This window comes from Zea mays, chromosome 2 (assembly GCF_902167145.1).
Source record: "Zea mays cultivar B73 chromosome 2, Zm-B73-REFERENCE-NAM-5.0, whole genome shotgun sequence".
NCBI lineage: Eukaryota > Viridiplantae > Streptophyta > Magnoliopsida > Poales > Poaceae > Zea > Zea mays.
The window spans coordinates 56,893,453-56,913,932 of NC_050097.1; the positions used below are offsets into that span (position 1 = coordinate 56,893,453).

The 20,480-nt window shown below is 48.9% G+C and overlaps 2 protein-coding genes and 1 pseudogene across 2 annotated transcripts; 2 read left to right on the plus strand and 1 right to left on the minus strand.

The window, feature by feature from the left end:
- Positions 1 to 1,140: 1,140 nt before the first annotated feature.
- On the plus strand, positions 1,141 to 2,453 carry LOC118476234 (uncharacterized). The gene is made up of 5 exons (XM_035965060.1): positions 1,141 to 1,351; positions 1,444 to 1,598; positions 1,687 to 1,899; positions 1,974 to 2,099; positions 2,400 to 2,453. Exons 1-5 carry the CDS (start codon positions 1,189 to 1,191, stop codon positions 2,451 to 2,453), a joined length of 711 nt encoding a protein of 236 aa, XP_035820953.1. The 5' UTR covers positions 1,141 to 1,188.
- Positions 2,454 to 4,794: 2,341 nt separating this feature from the next.
- On the minus strand, positions 4,795 to 5,663 carry LOC103648666 (trimethyltridecatetraene synthase-like; annotated as a pseudogene).
- Positions 5,664 to 11,025: 5,362 nt separating this feature from the next.
- Positions 11,026 to 16,396, plus strand: LOC100281427 (uncharacterized). The gene is made up of 8 exons (NM_001368010.1): positions 11,026 to 11,309; positions 13,150 to 14,295; positions 14,540 to 14,630; positions 14,827 to 14,984; positions 15,065 to 15,116; positions 15,335 to 15,414; positions 15,504 to 15,594; positions 15,718 to 16,396. The coding sequence occupies exons 2-8, from the start codon at positions 13,246 to 13,248 to the stop codon at positions 16,215 to 16,217; spliced, it is 2,022 nt and encodes a 673-aa protein (NP_001354939.1). The 5' UTR covers positions 11,026 to 11,309; positions 13,150 to 13,245; the 3' UTR covers positions 16,218 to 16,396.
- Positions 16,397 to 20,480: the final 4,084 nt, after the last annotated feature.

Below are 20,480 nucleotides of genomic sequence, written 5' to 3' on the forward strand. Positions count from 1 at the left end.
GCTTGTTCGCAACATGAGAGCAAAGAGCGACCCATGGTTTGCAGAATATTTGTTGCGTGTCGGTGGTGGAACTGAGGAAGTGAACAACGATGGTGATGTTCGTCTTCCAGATGAGGTATGTGTGCCATATACCGGTGATGACCACGACCTTGACAGATTGATAGATGACATTTACCCCAGTCTAAACGAAAACATGTCTAATACAAGCTACATCACTTCAAGAGCAATATTGACTACTCGGAACGACTGGGTGGATATGATAAATATGAGGATGATCGATCGTTTCCAACGGGAGCAGATGATGTACCATAGCTTTGACACCGCGATGGACGATCCTAATAACTATTATCCATCAGAATTCCTAAACACGCTGAGTCCTAATGGACTACCCCCGCACGTTCTGAAGCTCAAAATTGGGTGCCCAATCATGTTACTTAGGAATATAGACCCTGCTAACGGACTTTGCAACGGTACACGGCTGGTGGTACGTGGTTTCCAAAAAAATAGTATCGATGCTGAAATTGTCCTTGGTCAGCATGCTGGAATGCGGGTTTTCTTGCCTCCTATACCCCTGTGCCCTTCTGATGACGAGATGTTCCCTTTCCATTTTAAAAGGAAGCAGTTTCCAGTAAGACTAAGTTTCGCCATGACTGTTAACAAGTCTCAGGGACAGACGATTCCTAATGTTGCTGTGTACTTGCATGAACCAGTGTTCTCTCATGGCCAGCTATATGTTGCTCTCTCAAGGGCCACAACTCGATTGAATGTGAAGGTACTTGTAATTCCAGTCACTGATGATAAAATGAAGAAGGGGGTGGAAAAGAAGTCAACAATAAATGGCGTAACATACACAAAGAATATTGTCTATAAGGAGGTCCTTACGACGTAGCTGGACTGTGAATTTATTTCTTTTGGTATAATGTATGTGAACTCGGCCAACACTGTATGTGAACACTATATTTCTAAAGATGTGTGTGCTGGTATCGGATATCGTGAGCATCTTGCAGAACATGTGCGCGTTCGTGCGAGCGGCCTCATGGCGACGCCGTCCTATTTTATATCATATTTTATATCATTTTATTTGCAATATTAATTTTTCATTATTATGTTATCACTAATGCATGTAAAATTGTTTAGCTGGTTATAGTAGAAACATTTGAATCGTGTATCAAATAATACATAGTAACAATGATTATAGGTTTTTGTCTCCTGTGGATGGAATCTAAAGAGGAAAATGTTGCACTTACAATCATCCAAAGAGATAATACATTATCTATAGATGAATCTCTACTAATGTCCTTGTCTCATAACAAGCCAAAAAAATCGGTGACTACTACAATAGTTCCGAAAGGTATGATAACTTCCATACTATCGTCTGCATCAATTTGTATTGTTTTTATTGCAAGTGATTCATGTTTGATCTCATGACTGTTTCGTTCGTAGATTATATTTGCACGCAGGGTGATCTTGCACTCATCGATTGGATTAAAGAAATCCCTTGTGAACCAAGGGTAGAAGTCGTGCTTATTGATGATGCTTTTGTGGAAAGGAAGTGGATGGAATGCCTATTTCAACCGGACGCATATCTAGGTGATGAGGTAATTCATGATAATTCAACTAGCTAGGAGCACCACACTTCCAAGATACTCACCCTGGTATTTTAAGCCATAACTTACATACTTGCAGGTGATAGACTGTTACATAAATTTAATAAAAGCTCAAGAGCATCTAAAATGCCGATCTGGAGGTCGTGTACACATAGAAAATGCTTTTCAGTTCAACTTTCTAAAGCGAGACGGTGATGTTGAAACTAAAACAGATGAGTTATATCCAAGTAAAGACATGGCACAAATATCTAGCGCTGAAAGAAGAGTTTTACTTTATCTAGACCATGACATGGTAAATACGAGATTGCAATCTACACGGTTAGTGTTTACATGTATTATTATGCAATATTTATAATTGACTTGTAGGTGTTTATTCCAATAAATATCCGAGAAATGCACTGGTATCTTGCTGTGATCAATGCAAGAAATATGGAGATACAAGTGCTCGACTCACTTGGTACATCATCCGGTCGCAATGACCTCATTGCCACTGTGAGTTTATACAAACTCAACAATTACGAATCCCTTATTAACTTAAACTCTCAACTTCTAATTCTATGTTTTTATAATAATAATAAAGATAAAAGGACTCCAAAGACAAATTGATATGGTATCTCAGCGTAAGGAGTTAACAGATCATAGGTGGCCAGACCTCCGAGTTGCTTCTTGGCCACTTAAAGAAATAGAAATGGAATATGCAAAGCAAACAGATAGGTACACCATATATTCTTATGTGTTGCTATTAATATTCATTGCTGTTAATCTTCACATTTTATCATCTGGTTGATGTAGCTCCTCGTGTGGCCTCTTTCTACTAAACTATATCGAGTACTGGACAGGGGATGAACTATCTGATAATTTTACCCAGGTATATTATTACTACTATGACATTACATGTGGCTATAACATGAATATTTGTTTGCTGTCTTCTGTTATTATTATGTCAATCCAATTGATACATATAATTGCTAAATAAATTGTTTCTTATTTGCAGGACGACATGTCACACTTTAGGAAAAAATTGGCTGCTATATTACTATCCTCAGATATAAACAAGAGAAAGGGGTGTCCGTTATACAAGTATGACAAAGAAGTCGATGCTGGATGCTCCTCTGATGTTCAGATATTAGATAGTCCCACAAATCCTAAGAAGAGGAAACTACCTTGTGTATCTGAAGAAAACAAAGTATTGATGGAAGATGGTGATGGCCCCATCACTCAAGCAGACTTAGAAAGGTGGTTTGTTCATGATTGGGATAAAAGAACTCCTATAAAAATCCCGACCGATGAGTGCACTAATGAGTTTTTACTGAGTGGCCTTTCCACAAAGGACATGCCAGTGACCAAAGCCGATTTAATAGATGTTCTATGTGATTGCATCATGACAATCCAAGATGATACGACATTAGAGTAAGTGCTCATTGTTTTATCTATTTTATATGTACCAACTACGTAAAGTTTTGATATATACTTTTGTCATGTTGCATTACAGGATGACATGGGTGCGAAGTTTCAACCCTTTTAAGATAGAAATATCTGTCAAAGACCTGCAAAACGTATTAAGGGTAAATCTAGATATGACTCTAAAATGTTTTGACATGGCTGTTCGATTGTTGGCCATTAAAGAGTCACATATGTCGAAAGATGAAATGATAAAGGATAAAAAACATTATATGGACATGCGCTTCTGGGTAAGTTTGTTTCCAATCAATAATGTAGTAATATATTGTATCTATACATATAATCCTAATGTGGACATGTATATATATTTATCTAGAGAATGGTTGGTTTTGGTAAACTTGCAAAGTACCATCAGGATCCTACAGCAGAAGAGTTAGCCAAAACACTCGACTGTTGGCCTTCATTGAACTATTATATCACTGGTTGTAAATATGTAAGTATGTGTTCATTTCGAATGTATTTATAAAAGGCACTTCGTTGCAATCCTAATGACTGGTATTTTGTAGGTTCTTATGCCATGGAAATTCAACGGATGCTACGCACTTTTTATAATCGATCATGGTAAAAAGCACGTAACTTTTATGGACTTTACACCCACTGAAGATTGGTGTAAACACATGCCATACAAGAGGTTTGCAGAAGCAATTATCATGGCCTCTAAGAAATATAAGATTGCCTACAATAAGAAACGTTCTGGATGGGCACATGATATTTTTAAGTGGGAACATACAATTCGGTCTGGTCTTCCATTGGACTTAAAAGGGTATTTTCTTAATACCATATTCTCAACAGTTTAAATTTTTTCTATGATAACCATTGTATATAATATAGTTGGCCAAACATTATTCTGTAGGGTTAATACAAGCTACTTCGTTCTACAAGCTATGGTCATGTGGGGGAGTGGTAGACGAATGGAATTTAATAGGGTGAGTGGAGTACGTTTGGTTCATGTTTAAACATACATTTCAGTTACATAATATAAATTTGACGTATTGTTCTCTTATGTCTTTGTGTGTAGGATACAAAGATTCTTCGAAGGAACTTTGTAATTGATCTATTAAGTTACGAGGAGAATTCATGCCGCTATGCTATCCCTCCAAACATACAACAACGACTTATCAGTATCGCTAAAAAAGATTAGATTAATGTACGGTTGTCGACATATTTGACTATTATTAGAAATTGTAAGACAAGTTGATTCGTGCAATACCGATGGTGCATCAACAATATGCGTGTAGAACTACATATTTTCCATGTCTTCTTTTTCTCGTGTATTATTTTTCAAGTCCGAAGAACATCTGCCATGATATACACTTTCTTGTGCAGACCACTTTTTTGTGTGCTTGCAATTGCAACTATATTGCCTTTTCGTCCTGTGGAGAGGTTAGTCCACCTAATGTTTTCAGGTCCCAGTGAATGCACAGGCAGTGGCTTTGTTTTCTTTCCTAAACATTATAACACATTTGTAACCTTTTTCTATAATATTATAACACATTTGTACATGAGTTATTGTGATATTTTATCTTCCCGTTGCAACGCACGGGCATCCACCTAGTAACATAATAAAACCGCAGTTTGCATTGGCTAGATGGGTGCATTTAAATATCTCATACACTAGGATGTGGGTTCAAACCTCTACAACTACACATTTTTTACTAAATTATACAATATACTCAGATGGGCCAACGTGCCACTGGGCCGGCCCGACACAACATTTTTTGCTAAATTATACAATACTAGGAACGTGCCCGTGCGATGCCACGGAACACAAATTGCAATCCTCCAATGGACTTAGAGCCCTGACGACGGGCGGCGTGAGTACAATAGTGACGGCAAAATATGTGATTATTAAACATAGATACAGCAGCAGGTCGACCATGTCCCCGGGCACGAACGCGTCGCCCTCCCGCCGCCGCCGCTCGCCGTGCTCGCGCAGCACGTGCTCAATGAGCCGGTCGAACTTCGCGGCCAGCCGCTTCATCCTGCCCACGTACCCGTGCGCGTCGAGCCAGCCGAGCCACGTCACCATGTCGCCCACGTGCAGCGCGCCGTTGAGGAAGAAGATTTCCTCGATCATCCACCTGAACTCCTCGGACGTGGTCGCGGCGCTCGGCCTGGCGCCATCCTCGCCCACGTACTTCTTGCCCAGCACCATGCGCGAGATCACGTTGAGCGTCACCATGAGTAGACGCTCCTTGAGCACCACCGCCGTCGTGCTGGTGCTCGTGGCCGGGTGCAGGTCGCGCAGCATGGCGCGGACCTCCTCGACGCGCACGCGCTCCGTGAGGCGGAGCTGGCGCGCGCTGAGCAGCTCCGTGACCCATAGCTCGCGGAGCTGGCGCCGGTAGGGCCCGTAGTGCGACCACAACATGCCAGAGTAGTTGTACACGGTGTGCTTGCCGCAGGCCATGCGGGGCCGGTCGAGGTACGCCAGGTCCTGGGTCTTGAGGAGGACCTCGACCACCTCGACGGAGGAGCCCACGGCGACGGGAAGGAGCCGAAGCAGAGCGACATGAGCGGGGAAGGAGGCGGTTGCGCGCATGGCGGGGAAGAAGGTGGGGGCGGCTGCGCGGGGAAGGAGGCGGCTGCGCGCATGGCGGGGATGGAAGCGGGGGCGGCTGCGCGGGGAAGGAGGCGGCTGCGGGAGCGGGAGCGGATCCGGCGCGACTCGCAAGCGAGGATGGAATCGCAATCGGACGGTGGGGATGTACGCAATCGGACAGTCGGGATACAGGCGGGGCACGGTTGTGCCTGGTCTACACTATCGTCTTAAGGATTAGTAGAGATACTCAGATGGGCCAACGTGCCACCGGACCGGCCCGACACGACTAGCAGGCTGACGGGCTGTGCCTGGGCCGCTACCGCGGCATGTGGGCCCATTAGACACGACACGGTTAGTGAGGTGGGCCTGACGGGCTGTGGTGAACACGGGTCGTGCCGGGTCGGGCCGTGCCGGCCCGTTTGGCCATCTATAGCTATAGGTGCCCCTTGGCCCTTACTCTCCAGGACGTCAACTGGTACACAATCTCGTTTAATTCTGCAAACTTTCAGAGTGAGGTATTGGTGCTCAGCACAAGCAAGACCCCCTTTGATAGAGCTGTTTTAACGACTTCTTAAAAAAATTACTGAAGTAGAGAATTTTTTATGAACTCTTCTTAGAGAACACGGAGGAGCTCATCTAAAAAGACCGGTAAGAGCCAGGAGCCATAAAAAGAAGCTTCTACCGGCTTCTCTCCCATGTTTTTCTCTTCGCCTATGTTACATCGTAGGAGAATCTTCATGTGGAGTTATATTTGAAACCAAACATAATCCTCTTTCTAGAGCCCTTTCTAAAATAAGGATGAAACTTTTTTTATGAACCAAAGTCAGGCTACGGCTGGTAGAGCAAGAGCCCTACCAAATGGGGACTAAATATATTTGCAGATTCACTTACCAGTACACGTCGACACCCACCCCAGCCAGCAATTTGGTACAGGATCATCCTGACAGGCGAAACACGATCCCGCGGGGCTCGCGACCCTATCACGCTCCGATCCTGCATGCTGCTAGCTCCCTGCAGATACGATGTATATTTTATGGTTAATAACAATGGCCAAAAGCCGATACGCTCCATGATCATCTATCTGCTCGCCTACTACCCCCGGCCAGTCGTGGCCAAGTGAAGACGACGACGACACTCTTTGTTAGTTATTATAAATCCGTGGGTGGGGGAGCAACCAATAATCGCCACCTGACGCACGCACGCAAGCAGCGCGGATCCTTTTGTGTGTCAGATCGAGCGTGCGGCTGTGGTTGTGGTTGTGGACGTCGCTGGAGAGGAGGTTCCTTTGGGTCGTGGAGGCACACGAGCACGACACGTGCTCTGCGCGCCAGGCGCCACTTGCAACTTCCCACTCGCGTGTACAACGCCTTCTCCATTTGGGTTTTTTTTCTTTTTGAAAAAAAATGCAAAGCTGTATGAACGCAGAGTGGCAACGCACCGGTGCTGCTGGCTAGCAGAGAATAGCATGCCGCTACGTTTGGCTGCACATGGATCCACCCCTTGTCCTCGCTCCGCCACCATTTGTGCTTATAGATGTCCATCTTGGCCGGACCCACCGGTCGCCCGTGACACGGCACGAAATTGGCCCGGCCAAGAACCGGCACGACCCGGCTCCTATCTTGTCTGGGCCAGCCTGGTCCGTTCGCCGAGTCGGGTTGGACCACGAAAATCAGCCCACCGGGTTTAGCCTGACCCGGTCCGTTTGAGGAGGAGGCACGCGGTGGCCCGGTTTATGTTAACCGGCCGCGCGTCCCACCCCACTCCCTCGACTCGGCTCTGACGCTCTCGCCTCACATTTGCGCTCTCGTCCTCGCCTCGCTCGCTCTCTCTACGACTCCGCCCAAACCCTAATCCCCTCTCCCCTCTCGGATCTGCGGTTCACCATCGGGCGCCGGTGTCTCCTGTGCTTGGACTCAGTTCCCCGCCGGTCGCCGCCGCCGTGCTTGGACATCTATACTTCCTCTCTGTCCTTACCTTCCTCTCCTGGTCCTCTCCCTAACCCTAATCCCCTCCGGTGTTCCTCGCTCCACGGATCCCACCCATCGTCCGTCGTCTCCGGTGCTCCTACTGCACAAGGTGAGTTCCTCAGGCTCTACTCCTATCCCTATTCCTATCGGTGTGTTCCTCGGGCCCTACTCCTAATTCTAATCCTTCCGGTGTGTTCCTCAACGTAGGTATCGGTGAAATCCGGTGTCGCGTAGTCGTTGAGGAGTCGGAGACGTGTGCGAGAGGTCGAGGACTCAAGGAGCCGGGCAGCCGGCTCCAGCTGTGCTCCTCGTGCTCGTTGTCGAGGTCAAGGTCTCAAGGCTATGGATCTTGACCCGGCTGCAGAGGAGGAGGAGCGACAGCTTGAGGACCACAATGAGGCGATGGATGCTAGACAAGCCTTAATGGGTGTTGGTGTCACTCATTTAGATCCTATCGAGCTTGAGGATTTTGTCGGCTCTAGAATAGGCACTGCTACGGATTCCACGAGCCCACCAGCATCTACCACTGCCTCTGTTGGTGGCGGCTCAAGGAAGAGATCCAAAGTTTGGAACAATTTCGACGAGTTAACCAATCTGGTAAATGGTAAGCGTGTAAGGTATGCTGCTAGATGCAAGTTGAAACATTGGGCGTGTTCGGCAGGCTGCAAGCCGACACTGTTGTAGCTGTTTGGACTGCTGCAGCTGCAATCCATAGAGAGAAAAATACTGTAGAAGCCGCAGCCGCAGCCGGATTGCAGCCGCAGCAAGCCGCAGCGAACAAGCCGATTAAGTGCTAGATCCTCTTGCGCACTTGCCAGGGTGCCGGGAGACTTTGGGACGCGCAGCATGCCCGACGTAAGGTACACGTCTTCTCATCGCCGGTGAGTGGAATACTGGAGTCCATTCCGCCTCTGTTCGCCCGGGCGGGCGAGCGAGCGACCAGGACGGTGCCCACCAGCACGTTTCCCTCCTCACCGATCATCGTTGGCTCGCGCGAGGAATTTTAGTGCACATATTAAGTGCGTGTTGGGTTAGCTAGCCAGGATTGAAGGTAAAAACCGTTCCGGCTTATTAAAGTTACACAAATTAGCGAATCATTCCACCCAAAATTATTCTGGTCGCCGGTTCCAGATAAAACGAACGGGCCCTAAATCATCACCACTTATTTTAGACGTCTCTAATTATTTGGTACATTAAATCAACATGATAGGTCCATAGCAACTAGCCACAAAAACCAAAATTCATGGACCGTCTCTTAAGGTCTGACCCCACCAAAATTCTCGTTAGATTTCATTATTACATCAACAAAGCTACTATTATATATTGCCTATAAAGCTTTTTTTTTGGAACGTCAGACAGCTCTGCACTTCGAAGATTAAATTAATGTCAAAGGCGAGCGCTTAATGCACGAAAATCACCATATCTATATAACAAGTTAATTCGGTATTAACTACGTGAGAGAAATGCATCGTTTTCTTATATACAGTGGAGATCGCTGTAGGATTGTAATAGACGACGAGATCGATTGGACGGGCAGTCAAGTGATCGTTGCCTAAAATTTTAAACTTGCCCCAAACACACCCCGTGTGGGTTAGGACTGAGGACGAGCGATCTTAGAGATAGTGTTCCCTTCACGGCGCCGTAAAAGAAGCATGAGATCGGTCAACACTGAGAAAACAATTTTAAGTTTTAAAAGTTTTTATATATAAAAAAGATAAACTCCAACAAAGTCGTTGCCGACGAAGAATCGCCGGATCGGCGACATTGCAGTTGCATGTTGCCGAACTTTTCGGAGTTAATGCACAGATATCCATGCAAAAGGCGTCGAATCCTTCTACAGTAGTAGACTAGTAGTAGGCATTAACGAATCCATTCCCCCCCCCCCCCCCCCCCCCCCCCCACCCCCACCATCTCATATCTTCCTTTGCAACCCAACTCCTGGCAAGTTCACGGCCACATGTTCAGGCGTTGTTTACATGGTGTGGGGGCAGAAGAGACAAAGTACGCCTCTTTTTTTATATAAAAAATAAGAAGGAAGAACTACGAAGCGAGGCTTTGACTTTGCTTCTCATACGCATACTGCATACATAGGGCTTAAGCAATGCTATTCCTTCAGTTGGTTACAGTAACAAGAGCACTCCCGAATCCCGATACTGACGATCTGTCTATTCTGTTCGTTGGTTTGGTGTTCCAAGCCTTAGTTAAACGTGTACTACTATAAATTGGTACAGTAGGCGTCAGTAGCTAGGGTCATCTGCAGCGCAGGCCTTAACCTTTACCCCGAGTCCCCGACCGTGTCCGTGGCTGCGACGGCCGGGGCAGCAGACCCTGCCTCCTGAATCCGGACCAGCGACCGCCGGGCGCCGGCTGCCCGGCCGGCCGGCCGGCTGGCAGCCTGGCACCTGCTGCTCGCTTCTCCTGTCACAGCACCAATTGTTCAACTCAGGTGCGCAGCGCAATTGTTCCCCACTTGGCACTTGTTTTTGGTTTGCTGAATTATGTTCAGCCCATTTGGCAACATGTTACAAATACCGAAGCAGCAAACTAGAAGGCCAGCACCACCAAAGCCAGGGAACTTTTGGCTTGCTAATCAATCAATCAGAGTATGCTCGTAAACTGCTGGATCATACATACAGCAGTATCTCGGTTCATTGTTGGGCTTAATCTCTATATGTTAACATAAACAGCACCTGGAAGAGAAAAAAAAAGAATGCTACTAGTGCACACCATTCCGTTTCCCGTGTAAAGTGCTGCTAGCTAGTTAGTGTGCCCGTGGTAGCCTGGTAGGAAGAACAATCGGCAAAAGCGTGACCTTGCTTGCCCCGTGCTCGGATGCAAAAGTATGTATTCATTCATGTCCTTTGACAGCCTAAAAAGTGGGTTCGGTCATCAGGACTCGGCAGAGCTGGGAGACGACGACGGTGGGCGATTCGTGACTTGATTTAATCCAGGCCACTAGTTCCCTTCTTCCACCACCACATGCACCTGTGATGCGATGCAGTCTGGACTACTTGCACACGGGGATCACGCTTTATTTCGTCTGCAGGATGGATCAGTGCTTCGGATGCCTTGCGCTGTTTTTTTTTTGTATGGTGAGATGCCAACAAGTATGTAGTAACGTAAGGTTCCAGTAACTTTTCTGGCTCCTTTTTTATCTGAACCAGTGCCCTGCCCTAGCGAACGACATGTCGCTGCTGGTACGACCTCGTCGCCTTTCGTCAATTTTTTTTTTATCTGATGACGAAAGGACATGCTCTGATAGGGAGAAGAGTCGTAGCACAGGAATCCAGGGGCCGGCGAGCCGGCCCACCCTGGCCCGAGTCCGGCCCCGAGAAAGCGACGCCACGCGGCCAATTGGAAGACCGCGTCGGGGGTCAGCCCACGCCCGCCCAGCATAATAAGAGCGCCTGCCAATTGAGAGACGGAGACAAAACGCCCGCCTTGGAAACCAAGACCACCAGAGACGACGGACGGACGGACGGAGACCGGAGCAAACGAGGCGGCCGGGGTCCGGAGCAGAGGACGCGTCCAATACTACAACAGGAGCGCCCGATCCTTCCCATCCCCCAAGCTCGCCCGCCTCCGATTCCCGCTGTCCTGTCCCCTCCAAACACCCTCCCGCCGAAGGCCTCCGATCCAGGCCGCAACCGGGATGGCGCGTGCCGGCGGGAGGAGGTCGGCGGCGGCGCCGGCGGCTTCGGGAGAGCCCTCCGTCGAGTGCTCTCGCGGCGGGTGAGTGCCGTGCCTCTGAATTCTCGGTGCTCTCTCTTCCGTTTTAGGCGCCGCGATCCGCTTTGGCTTCTCCGCTCCGCCCGTCTGGTTTTTTTGTTTTTTTTTGTTTTTGTTTTTTTACCTACCATCTCGATCGGTTTGGTTGCGCGCGTGAGTGATTGGAACGGTTCGAGCTGCTCCGAAAGAGCACCGTCGCGGCGCGTCGCCCACATTTGATTCACATCAAATACAGAGTGGTGAGTACTACCCAATACCATGCAAAAATAAGCCCCGGATACCAGCGCTGGATTTTAGGGGAAAAAGTCGCCCTGACCCCTGACTCCGCGCGCCTCCGTTTTCGCTTTCGAATTTCTGTCGGGTCGGGTCGGGTCGGGTCGGGAATGGACCTAGAGCGGCGTCGCCCTTTCGAACGGAAGCCGTAGCCACATTTATTATTAACACATCCTCCTCCGGTTGGGACTGGGAGGACCGGAGGCCGAATTGTATTGGCGCGGTGACCCGCAGAGCACATGCAACCGAACCAAGCGCTTCGCCTTCTGTTCATATTCTGTCAAACAATCCAACGCTACCAGTAGTCAATTATTTCGGTTCACGGAAGGGTATCTAAACTTGTGTTGTTGTTGTTGTTGTTTTTTTGAGACTTCGACTCTGCATTTCTGCATATATGTAGGAATTAGGTTCTGCCGTAATTTTGTTTCTCTCTCCACCGGAGCAGTTCCTCTGGACTGAAAGGCCGCAACTTTAGTGGCCATGTAGTACTACTACGCGGGAAGAGCGAGCGAGCGGAGTTTAAGTTTACTACGCCCCTACGCCTGCCGGCCGGGCCGCGTAGAGCCGCAGACGCGTAGAGCCGCCGGCAGGCCCCCCTGCTCCCCCCCCTCCCCGCTTTCCCATCCACGGTACGCTACGGCACAGTGCGCGGGGCGCGGCAGAGGCTGTTTTTTTTTTATTACGGGACACTACCCTAGTCGAGAGAATCCTTTTTTTTTTACTTCCGAGCGTCTTCATTGTCGCTAGCCTTTCCGCGCTGTTTTTCGCTGCTGCTCCTCCAGTTTCTCGGGATCCGTGTGGGTTGTTGTTGCTCCGTCCGTCCGGTGGGATTCCCTATGTGCGGCGGCTTCAGGTGTACGGGTGTCGAGTTGTTGCCTTGGTGGTGAGCATCGTCAGGAGTGCACGACAGAGGCCGGGTCGGGGATTAAGGTTAACCTCGGCCGCCATATTAGTTTAGTGGTGGTTAGCCTTGTGCTTTCTTTTCGTTTGCTTTGTTCTTGACAACCTGTGTCAGTTCACAGTTGTGGGCCTGGTGAGCACTGCTGTATTTACTAGCAATTGCTTTGATTTGCTTGAAATGGCAGTGGTTTGCATTGCTCCGCGAGTGAGGATTTTCAGTTCGGTCTGAGTATCTTGCTATATGCTGCCGCGCTTTTGGCCCATCTCGGCGAACTTTCCTCTCGTCATTCGTGGTACTGTAAACAGTGAACTGCTTTCGGCGAACTGCTTCCGAACTAAACTTTTTTGGGTATCTCTTGTTTTGCAGTACCATTTTATGCAGACCTTCATACTTTGCTTTGTGTATACCTTTTTTTTGAGTAATTGACCTAGCTACATCATCCTGCTTTGCTTAATAGTCCTACTCGTATGTATCTTTAATGTAAGCAGAATTTACTTTTGGTGCGTGCGAATAAGAACACCGAGCTTTGGAAATTTTCTCTTAAAAAATATTCGCTTGCTCGTACTTTTACTGGGAGTCATTTTCTGGGGGTGCTGCTCCGTCTTCTTCTCGCGTCACCGTCCTTTTTCCTCCTTTACCAAAGCCTCATATTTGCATTGTCGATTGCAGATAACAGTCTGATACCCCCCCACCCACTGCCTTCACTGACTGCTAGAGCCCCTCCTTGTCAGTACAGTGTTTGGTGCTGAATCAAATCCACTGAAGATGCCAAGTTCTGAACCAGACAGTGATGATGTTTTCTTTGACGCATTTGAAGATGTTCGATCTGCAGGGGAACCTTCATGTTCAGAGGATTGCAGCACCAGCGATGAAGTTTCAGTGGTGAAATTTGAGTATGAGATTTGGGCAAACGAGCCGATGAGCGTTCAAGAAAGGCGGCAAAGGTTCCTCAAGGGAATGGGATTCGATGATTTCGTGTCTAGTAGAACAGATTCTTTTCAATGCCATGGTGAAATCACAGCCGTTGAGTCTTCCACTGGCATGGAGGTGAGAACGGCCAGTTGCCATTCTTCCGTGGATTCATCTGTTTGTGACAATGAATCGGAGTTTGACGGTGCCTGTTGCATAAGGGATATGGATAGTAGAAAGAGAGATATTGTCAAGGGTGGACATAGCAGTATAACTGACATGCTCAAGGAGGTTGGATCAGATAAGGTGATGTCTCTTCTGGAGTTCCAGAGTTTGCCTGGCCTCTCTCGGGCTGTTCAAAATTTAGTTCGGAGGGGGTGTGGTAAAAGTCCTGCAAAAGAAACGAAAAGTGCTAAGAAAATGGATGCCAAAAGCTTGTGGAAGAAATTCATGATAAAGAGAAGCTTTGGTAGCGTGTGCAAGTATGATGTCCATGTGAAAAACTGCACAAATAGTATACCAACCAGAACAAGAGTTCAACATCGGAAGAAAAATTTCCTTGAATTCTCTGCTGTCTACATGGATCAAGAAATCAGAGCTCACAAGGGTTCAATTCGGGTCATGAAATTCAGCCCATCTGGCTGGTATTTAGCAAGTGGTGGTGAGGATTGTGTTGTACGGATATGGCAAATCATACAAGTAGAAGCATCTCCTAAGTTGTATAGGGGAGAGGACCCCTATGAAAAAGTGGAGAAAGTTCAGGTCTTTAAGACAAGTATAGAAAAGGGGCAGAACCAGGCACTTGCAGTTATACCCAATAAGGTTTTTCGTATATCAGAGACTCCATTACATGAATTCCGTGGCCATACAAGTGATATCCTTGATCTGGCATGGTCCAAATCAGATGTAAGTCTTCCTTTGCATTCTGCCTAAGTCACATATCTTGCTCAGGCCACTTAACCTAAAGATGAACAGATACTCCCTCCATTTTTAAATATATGGTTCTTAGGATAAGCTAATTAGTTCAAAAAATAAACTAAGTAGTTTGTCACTAAACATCATATATTTAAAATGGAGGGAATATTATTTAGTGCTATTTCCCTGTTAAATTGCTTACCCTTTTGTTTTTTTTGCCTTGGTTTGACTGCAGTATCTCTTAACTTCATCCAAAGATAAGACAGTGCGCTTATGGAAACCCGGCTGTGATGGTTGTCTTGCAGTTTTCAAACACAAAGACTATGGTAAGCAGAATATCAGTAAACTATGACATGTTTTCAAAGCTTAATTGGAATCATTGCTCAATGTGTCGCATCATTTGTGATGTTGAGAAAGACTTTCTGATGTTCTCAGTACATTGAAACATACTAAGAGCTTAGATATTTTTTCCTTGGATAAGAACCTGACTCCCCTTTTGTGTTCCTTTGTAACTGATAACAGTAACATGTGTTCAGTTCAACCCTATTGATGAGAAATACTTCATCAGCGGTTCAGTAGATGGTAAAGTGCGCATTTGGGACGTGTTGGACAAGCGAGTAACTGACTGGGCCGATACGCGAAATATCATAACTGATTTGAGTTACCAACCGGATGGAAAGGTGTGAATCAGATACAATTGTCGTTGCATATTATTTTTTTTCCCAGTAACTCGATTCTAATTCACGCTTTTGCAAACCAGGGCTTTATTGTTGGCACGATTGCAGGCACATGTCGTTTCTATGATCAATCAGGTACATCAAGGTCTTTTTTTTTTCTTTAGGGCTAGTTTTCCCATTTTCCCTTGGGAAAATAGAAATCCCATGGGAAAATGTAGTTCCCAAACTAGTCCTTAATGTAATTCCACTTATGTTGAGTGTTCCAACTTGTGTAGTAGTGAACCATCGTGATCGCCAAATACGTTTACGAATAATTCAGTACTAAGATGGAGTGGTTCAATTTCCCTGTTCAGGTGAAAGCATCCAGCTAGAGAAAGAATTGTTTGTGCAAGGGAAGAAAAAGTCAGCTGCCTGTCGGATCAACAGCCTAAAGGTTCATTTCTCCCTTGGTGGCAGCACTAGTATTCTCGCAATTATTAAATCATATGAAATCGCTAATTCGTGATCTCTGCCTTGTTGCAGCTATGTGCAATTGGTTCCAACAGGGTTATAATCACATCAGGAGATTCCAAAATCCGAGTTGCCAATGGTGATACCATCCAAAAGTTTGAAGGTAGATTAGATTCACACGGAAAGCAGAAAACTCATCATGTTTCAACCCATGTTACGCGTCCTGCAGGCTTCAGTTACTGATAGATTCTTCTTCTTCTTCTTGTTTACTTTGTCTCTGACACAGGGCCTTGGAAGTCGAAGGCTCTGTCATTACCGTCTCTAACATCAGACGAGAGATACCTCATATCGGCCGGCAAAGATTCCAACGTCTACATCTGGGACTTGGCCAACTCGAGAGACGACGCAAAGCCAGTCCACTCGTGCGAGCTGTTCTTCTCCAAGGACGTGACGACCGCAGTGCCATGGCCGGGAGTGCGGCAACAAGACGGGCACGCGAGCGCGAAACCTGCCTGTGTGGCCGAGAAATCCGCCAGCGCGCCCATCCTGCGCCAGTCGGCCCCCGGGCCGTGGCCGTTCGTGGACGGCGGCGGCAGCAGCAGCAAGGGGTCGGCGACGTGGCCCGAGGAGAAGCTCCTTTCTGCAGCGAAGCCTGTGGAAAGCAGCCCGCGGCTGGACGACTGCCTCTCCATGCTATCCGCCGCGTGGAGCACGGTCATCGTGACCGCCGGCCGCGATGGCGTCATCCGGTCTTTTCCCAACTACGGCTTGCCCGTCAGGCTGTGAGCTCCGTCACCGGTCTGGGCTGCTGGTCAGTGGAGGCGCAGCAGCCGTGGTTGGCGACTGATGATAGATAACCTGCTAACGTCTTGAAGTTTTTTTTTCTCTCTCTCGTTTTTCTGGGCGGAGTTACTAGAAATTCTTTTTTATGTAAGCATTTGTTAGATCATGAACCTTGTCATGAAGAGATGATCTGTAGTAGTCAGTTCAAGTCCAAACACTTGTGCTCTGTGTGTGTGTGTTTTTTTTGCTGGATGGTTGTGACAAGGTAAAAAAACGCAAGCATTCAGTTAGATGTGACCAGCCTTTTTTTTGCCCTCTAACATCAGGATGTTTATATTGAAAATATATTTAAATAGTTTCTTTGTTTGTTTTCCTTATCTCTGCGAGCACACACTGTACCTGTCGTCGCAATTTTTTTTCTTCCATTCATATACTGTGATCTGCATTTTGTGCCGATGATAAATCAAGTTAGTCTATAATTTTGTCTCGATGGGCTCAGTTCTCGGTAAAACAGTCCAGTTGTCTAAGAGCGATTCCAAGAACAGCTAGCGCTTCATTTGGGGAGGAGAGCGGCGCCACGGCTGTCGGAGAGCAAATCTCCGCCGCCCCCGGCCGGGCGGCGGAGTGCACCCGCCTTAAATCCTGAGATGAGAAGTGGCTTAGGCGTTTTGTTTGATCGTTGGAATGAACGGAAAGAACTCAAGAACACACAAAGATTTAGAGTGGTTCAGGCCGCCGGAGCGTAATATCCTACTCAACTGTGAGATGTATTGCTTGAGAGCTTGTATGAGCTTGCGAGTCTAAGGGCCCGTTTGGTAAAGCTCCAGCTCCTACTTCTTTAGCTCCAGATTCTGATCCTCGTGAGGAGCTGATCCTCCTGATTCTCCTAGAAAATCAGAATCATTTTTAAACCGTTTGGCAATTAAACTGATTTTTGTCCTCTAAGAGTTGGTGGTCTGTGGCGATTGTCTGTTTTACCCTTTGCAGTTCAACTTTGTTACAAACCAATAAGTAGGATGTATATACGGAAAAAATATGAAACAATAACATATAAAATATTCTCATCATAGTAGTGCATAAAATGGTCTCAAATGTTTAATCCATAAATTGGCTCGTTATGTTTTTGTCCAATGGCAATTGCGGGTAATTTCGATCAAACTTTAAGGGGAGATCCATATTTGGTTGGTTGAGGAGCTGTTTTAAGGGAGGGTGGATCAGGTTTTTTTAGATCCCACCTTTCTTCATAAAAACGACTCCTGATCTTTCGGCTCCACACGAGAATCAGTTTTAAAAAATACCCGTTTGACACGGCTCCTCTAGATCATCGCTTAAAATCAGGAGCTGGAGCTGTGCCAAACGGGCCCTAAGGTGTGACCTAAGATTGTGTATGTGTGTAACGCCGCAAGCCTCCCCTTTTATAGCTGAAGGGGGGCATGCACAAAGTTACTGGGCCCCGACATGTGGGCCCAGGGACATAAAGAATATGGCGCTTGGAGCCACTAATGTCTGTTGCCGAGACGGTCTTCTTGTGCCCTGACGTCCGAGATCTGCGTATCCTCGGCGTGCAGGGGAAGCTTCTTGTAGAAGGGAAAATGAGTACAGCGCGTCGTTCGGCACGGGCGCACTATTTGCCAGTAGACTGATCAGACGCGCCGTCGCTGGATGGGTCTGACACCGTCTGCCAGCAGATGGGACGGGGCGCATTAAATGCCGAGAGGGCACGTCGCCCGTCAGCGTGGTGGAAGGCGGCGCGTCCTCTCCGCAATAAATGCAAAGACTGCATGGCTGTATGGACCTTGCTTCGGGCTCGGCCTGCTAGCTTATGTCACGGGCCACACGCCACGTGGCAGCAGCGGGCCTTCGCCTGAGCGGGAAGCGTAGGGCAAGGCCTGGACACGTGCCGGCACCGGACCCCTACCCATGCCGGGGTCCTCCTCGTCCCGGGACCTTGCCAAGACCTGGACCTTATTGAGGGGAGTCTAGAGCTTATTCGAGGGACCCGACATGTCCTCTTGGGAGCTCCGGACCTGTTCGTACAGGGGTCCGGTGTCCCTTGGAGGTCCGGACCCATCGATGTACCTCGGGATGTATTATCTTTCCTTGCCACGTGGCGCCCTTTGGCCTGCCCATGCGGTGGGGTCAGGCGCCGTCTCCCTCGTGGCTAGGAGACGTCGCATGGGTGCGGCGTCTTCATGCTGTAGAAGAGGGTACCCCTGATTTAGGGTACCGATAGTGGCCCCCGGGCCCGCCTCAGGGGAGGATGCGAGCCTGCAGGTGGGACCAGAGTCTGATTGGTGGTTGGACCGCTGCTCCTACGCGCCTGTTGATGCAATTACTACCGGCCCGCCTATGGCCATGCCAACTGCTACGCCCATTCCCACGGCTGACTGGCCCGTGACCATCGTACTTAATGTCACTGTTGGGCCATGCGCGGTGGTACCTCGAGTCGCTGCACTGGTTCTGAAAAATTTACCTTTTCAGACTCCCGTGACGGCCCCGAGAAGATGTGGCATTGGTGCGAGCGGCGGTGTGGTTTTTTCGCACTTGGTAACCGGCGCGCCGGTTGCATGACATGTGGGCCTGGGCCCCCGTGTTCGACCGCCGGTTGCAGCGAAGCTGAGGGGGGCGCACAACCGTGTGACGATTGTACGCTTCTTGCGCGACGGTTCGCCTCTTTGACCGCTGGTTACGGTGAAGATGAAGGGACGCTTAACCGTGGGGCGGTTGCATGCCCCTTGCACGACGGTTTGCCTTCCTGACCGCTGGTTGCCTCGAAAAGGAAGGGGTGCATAACCGCAGGGCAGTTGCACACTCCTTCTTCGGGTTAGTCTGTATGACATGTGGGGCCTGGCCCTCGTATCATAAGGTGGGACCCTTGGTGCACGCCGGGGGAGACTTCACCCGTGACGCTTCAGGGGCGCGAGTGGGGGGATCTGCCTTTAAAAAGGGGTCGATCCCCCGGGCAGTAGAAATGCCTCGCTCCTCTTGCGACCATCGCGCCCTTTCGCCTTTCGGGCCTCCAGATGGGGTGCGCCGGTGTTCTCTGGAGGGATCTGCGCCAAGGTCGTCCCTTCCGGCGACTTCACCGTCGGAGAGCGCGCGCTCGTGGTGGTGTCGCTGGTCTTGTCTTCTTCTTGCTGCTGTTGGGGGGGTGCAACCCCATGGGAGTTGGCATCCTTCCACCATCATTCGGCTTCAAGGATTTTCATCATGAAGCCTGGCTGCAATCTCCCACCAGTGGTCATCTAGAAGGATGACCACCAGCCTTGTGGTGGGGAGAAGCAAGTCGGGCTGCGGCCTCCCTCCTACCCTCAGCTTCAAGGATGTTCATCATCCGTGCTGGGGAGGAGGGCGTGCCGAGTTGGGGCACTGCCTCCGCGTGGGCTAGCGGTCCGCTTCTTCCCTCAGTACTCGGGGGAGAAGGGCGTTCGCCATCCATGTGGAGGAGGCGAACTTTGGGTACGCGGGGCTGGCCGACTGCGGGTGCCGCCAGCCACCGCGTGCCCGATGCCTTGGCTTAGATGGCGTCGGCGCCGCCTCTGACGCTGCCTCCTGCTGTTGGGTCGGGGCGTGGCTGCTCGTTCACCGCACGGGCGACGGTCGCGCCATGTGCAGGTCCGCCACACCCACGGCTTCTCCCGCGCCGCCGGCTGTACTGGTGGGTCGTACATGGCGCCGTACGTCGCGGGGGCAACGACCGTGTTCTTGGATGTCCTCACTCCCTTAGCAAGGATGGGAGTGAGGACCTACAAGCACGCTGAGGCAGCCGTCGCCCACCGGTGCATGGGTGGTTGCCGTCGCTGTTGAGACCATCAGTGCTACTTGTCGCCGAACCTCCAACTCTTTGGCTTTAATGGCCTCATTGCTGCCCCCCGTAGGAAGACGGGGGCGAGGACCTTTTTGCAGCGGCATACATGCTGAGATGATCTCTGCTGCTGGCGAGTCGTCGGTGCAGAGGCGGCCATCGCCGTCGGTGCTGATGCGGTCGCCTCTACTGGCGAGCCGCTCGGGGCTTGTTATCCCGCGGCCCTTACTGGTGTGGAGGTAGTTCATTCCTGCAGAAATGGAGCTAGGGTCCCGCTTGTAAGGGAATGTAATGACATTTGCTTGAGAGCAGAATGTAATAACATATGTACGTAGGATTTTAGCCTGGAAGCCAAGTTGTGTGTTCGGGGCCCTTGGATGGTGGCTTCAAGTACTAAGACACCTGCCGCAGGGCGGCGGAGTATGCAGGCTCACGGTACGGGACCAGGCTGAGCGGCTACA

Excerpts from the sequence above, each read along its gene's own strand:
- LOC118476234 (XM_035965060.1), top strand. The coding sequence starts at position 1,189 with ATGATTATAGGTTTTTGTCTCCTGTGGATGGAATCTAAAGAGGAAAAT. Across the intron at positions 1,352-1,443 it reads TACTACAATAGTTCCGAAAG|ATTATATTTGCACGCAGGGT; the intron begins GTATGATAACTT and ends TTTCGTTCGTAG. Across the intron at positions 2,100-2,399 it reads GCAATGACCTCATTGCCACT|CTCCTCGTGTGGCCTCTTTC; the intron begins GTGAGTTTATAC and ends TGGTTGATGTAG.
- LOC100281427 (NM_001368010.1), top strand. The coding sequence starts at position 13,246 with ATGCCAAGTTCTGAACCAGACAGTGATGATGTTTTCTTTGACGCATTT. Across the intron at positions 14,296-14,539 it reads TGGCATGGTCCAAATCAGAT|TATCTCTTAACTTCATCCAA; the intron begins GTAAGTCTTCCT and ends GTTTGACTGCAG. Across the intron at positions 14,985-15,064 it reads GTTACCAACCGGATGGAAAG|GGCTTTATTGTTGGCACGAT; the intron begins GTGTGAATCAGA and ends TTTGCAAACCAG.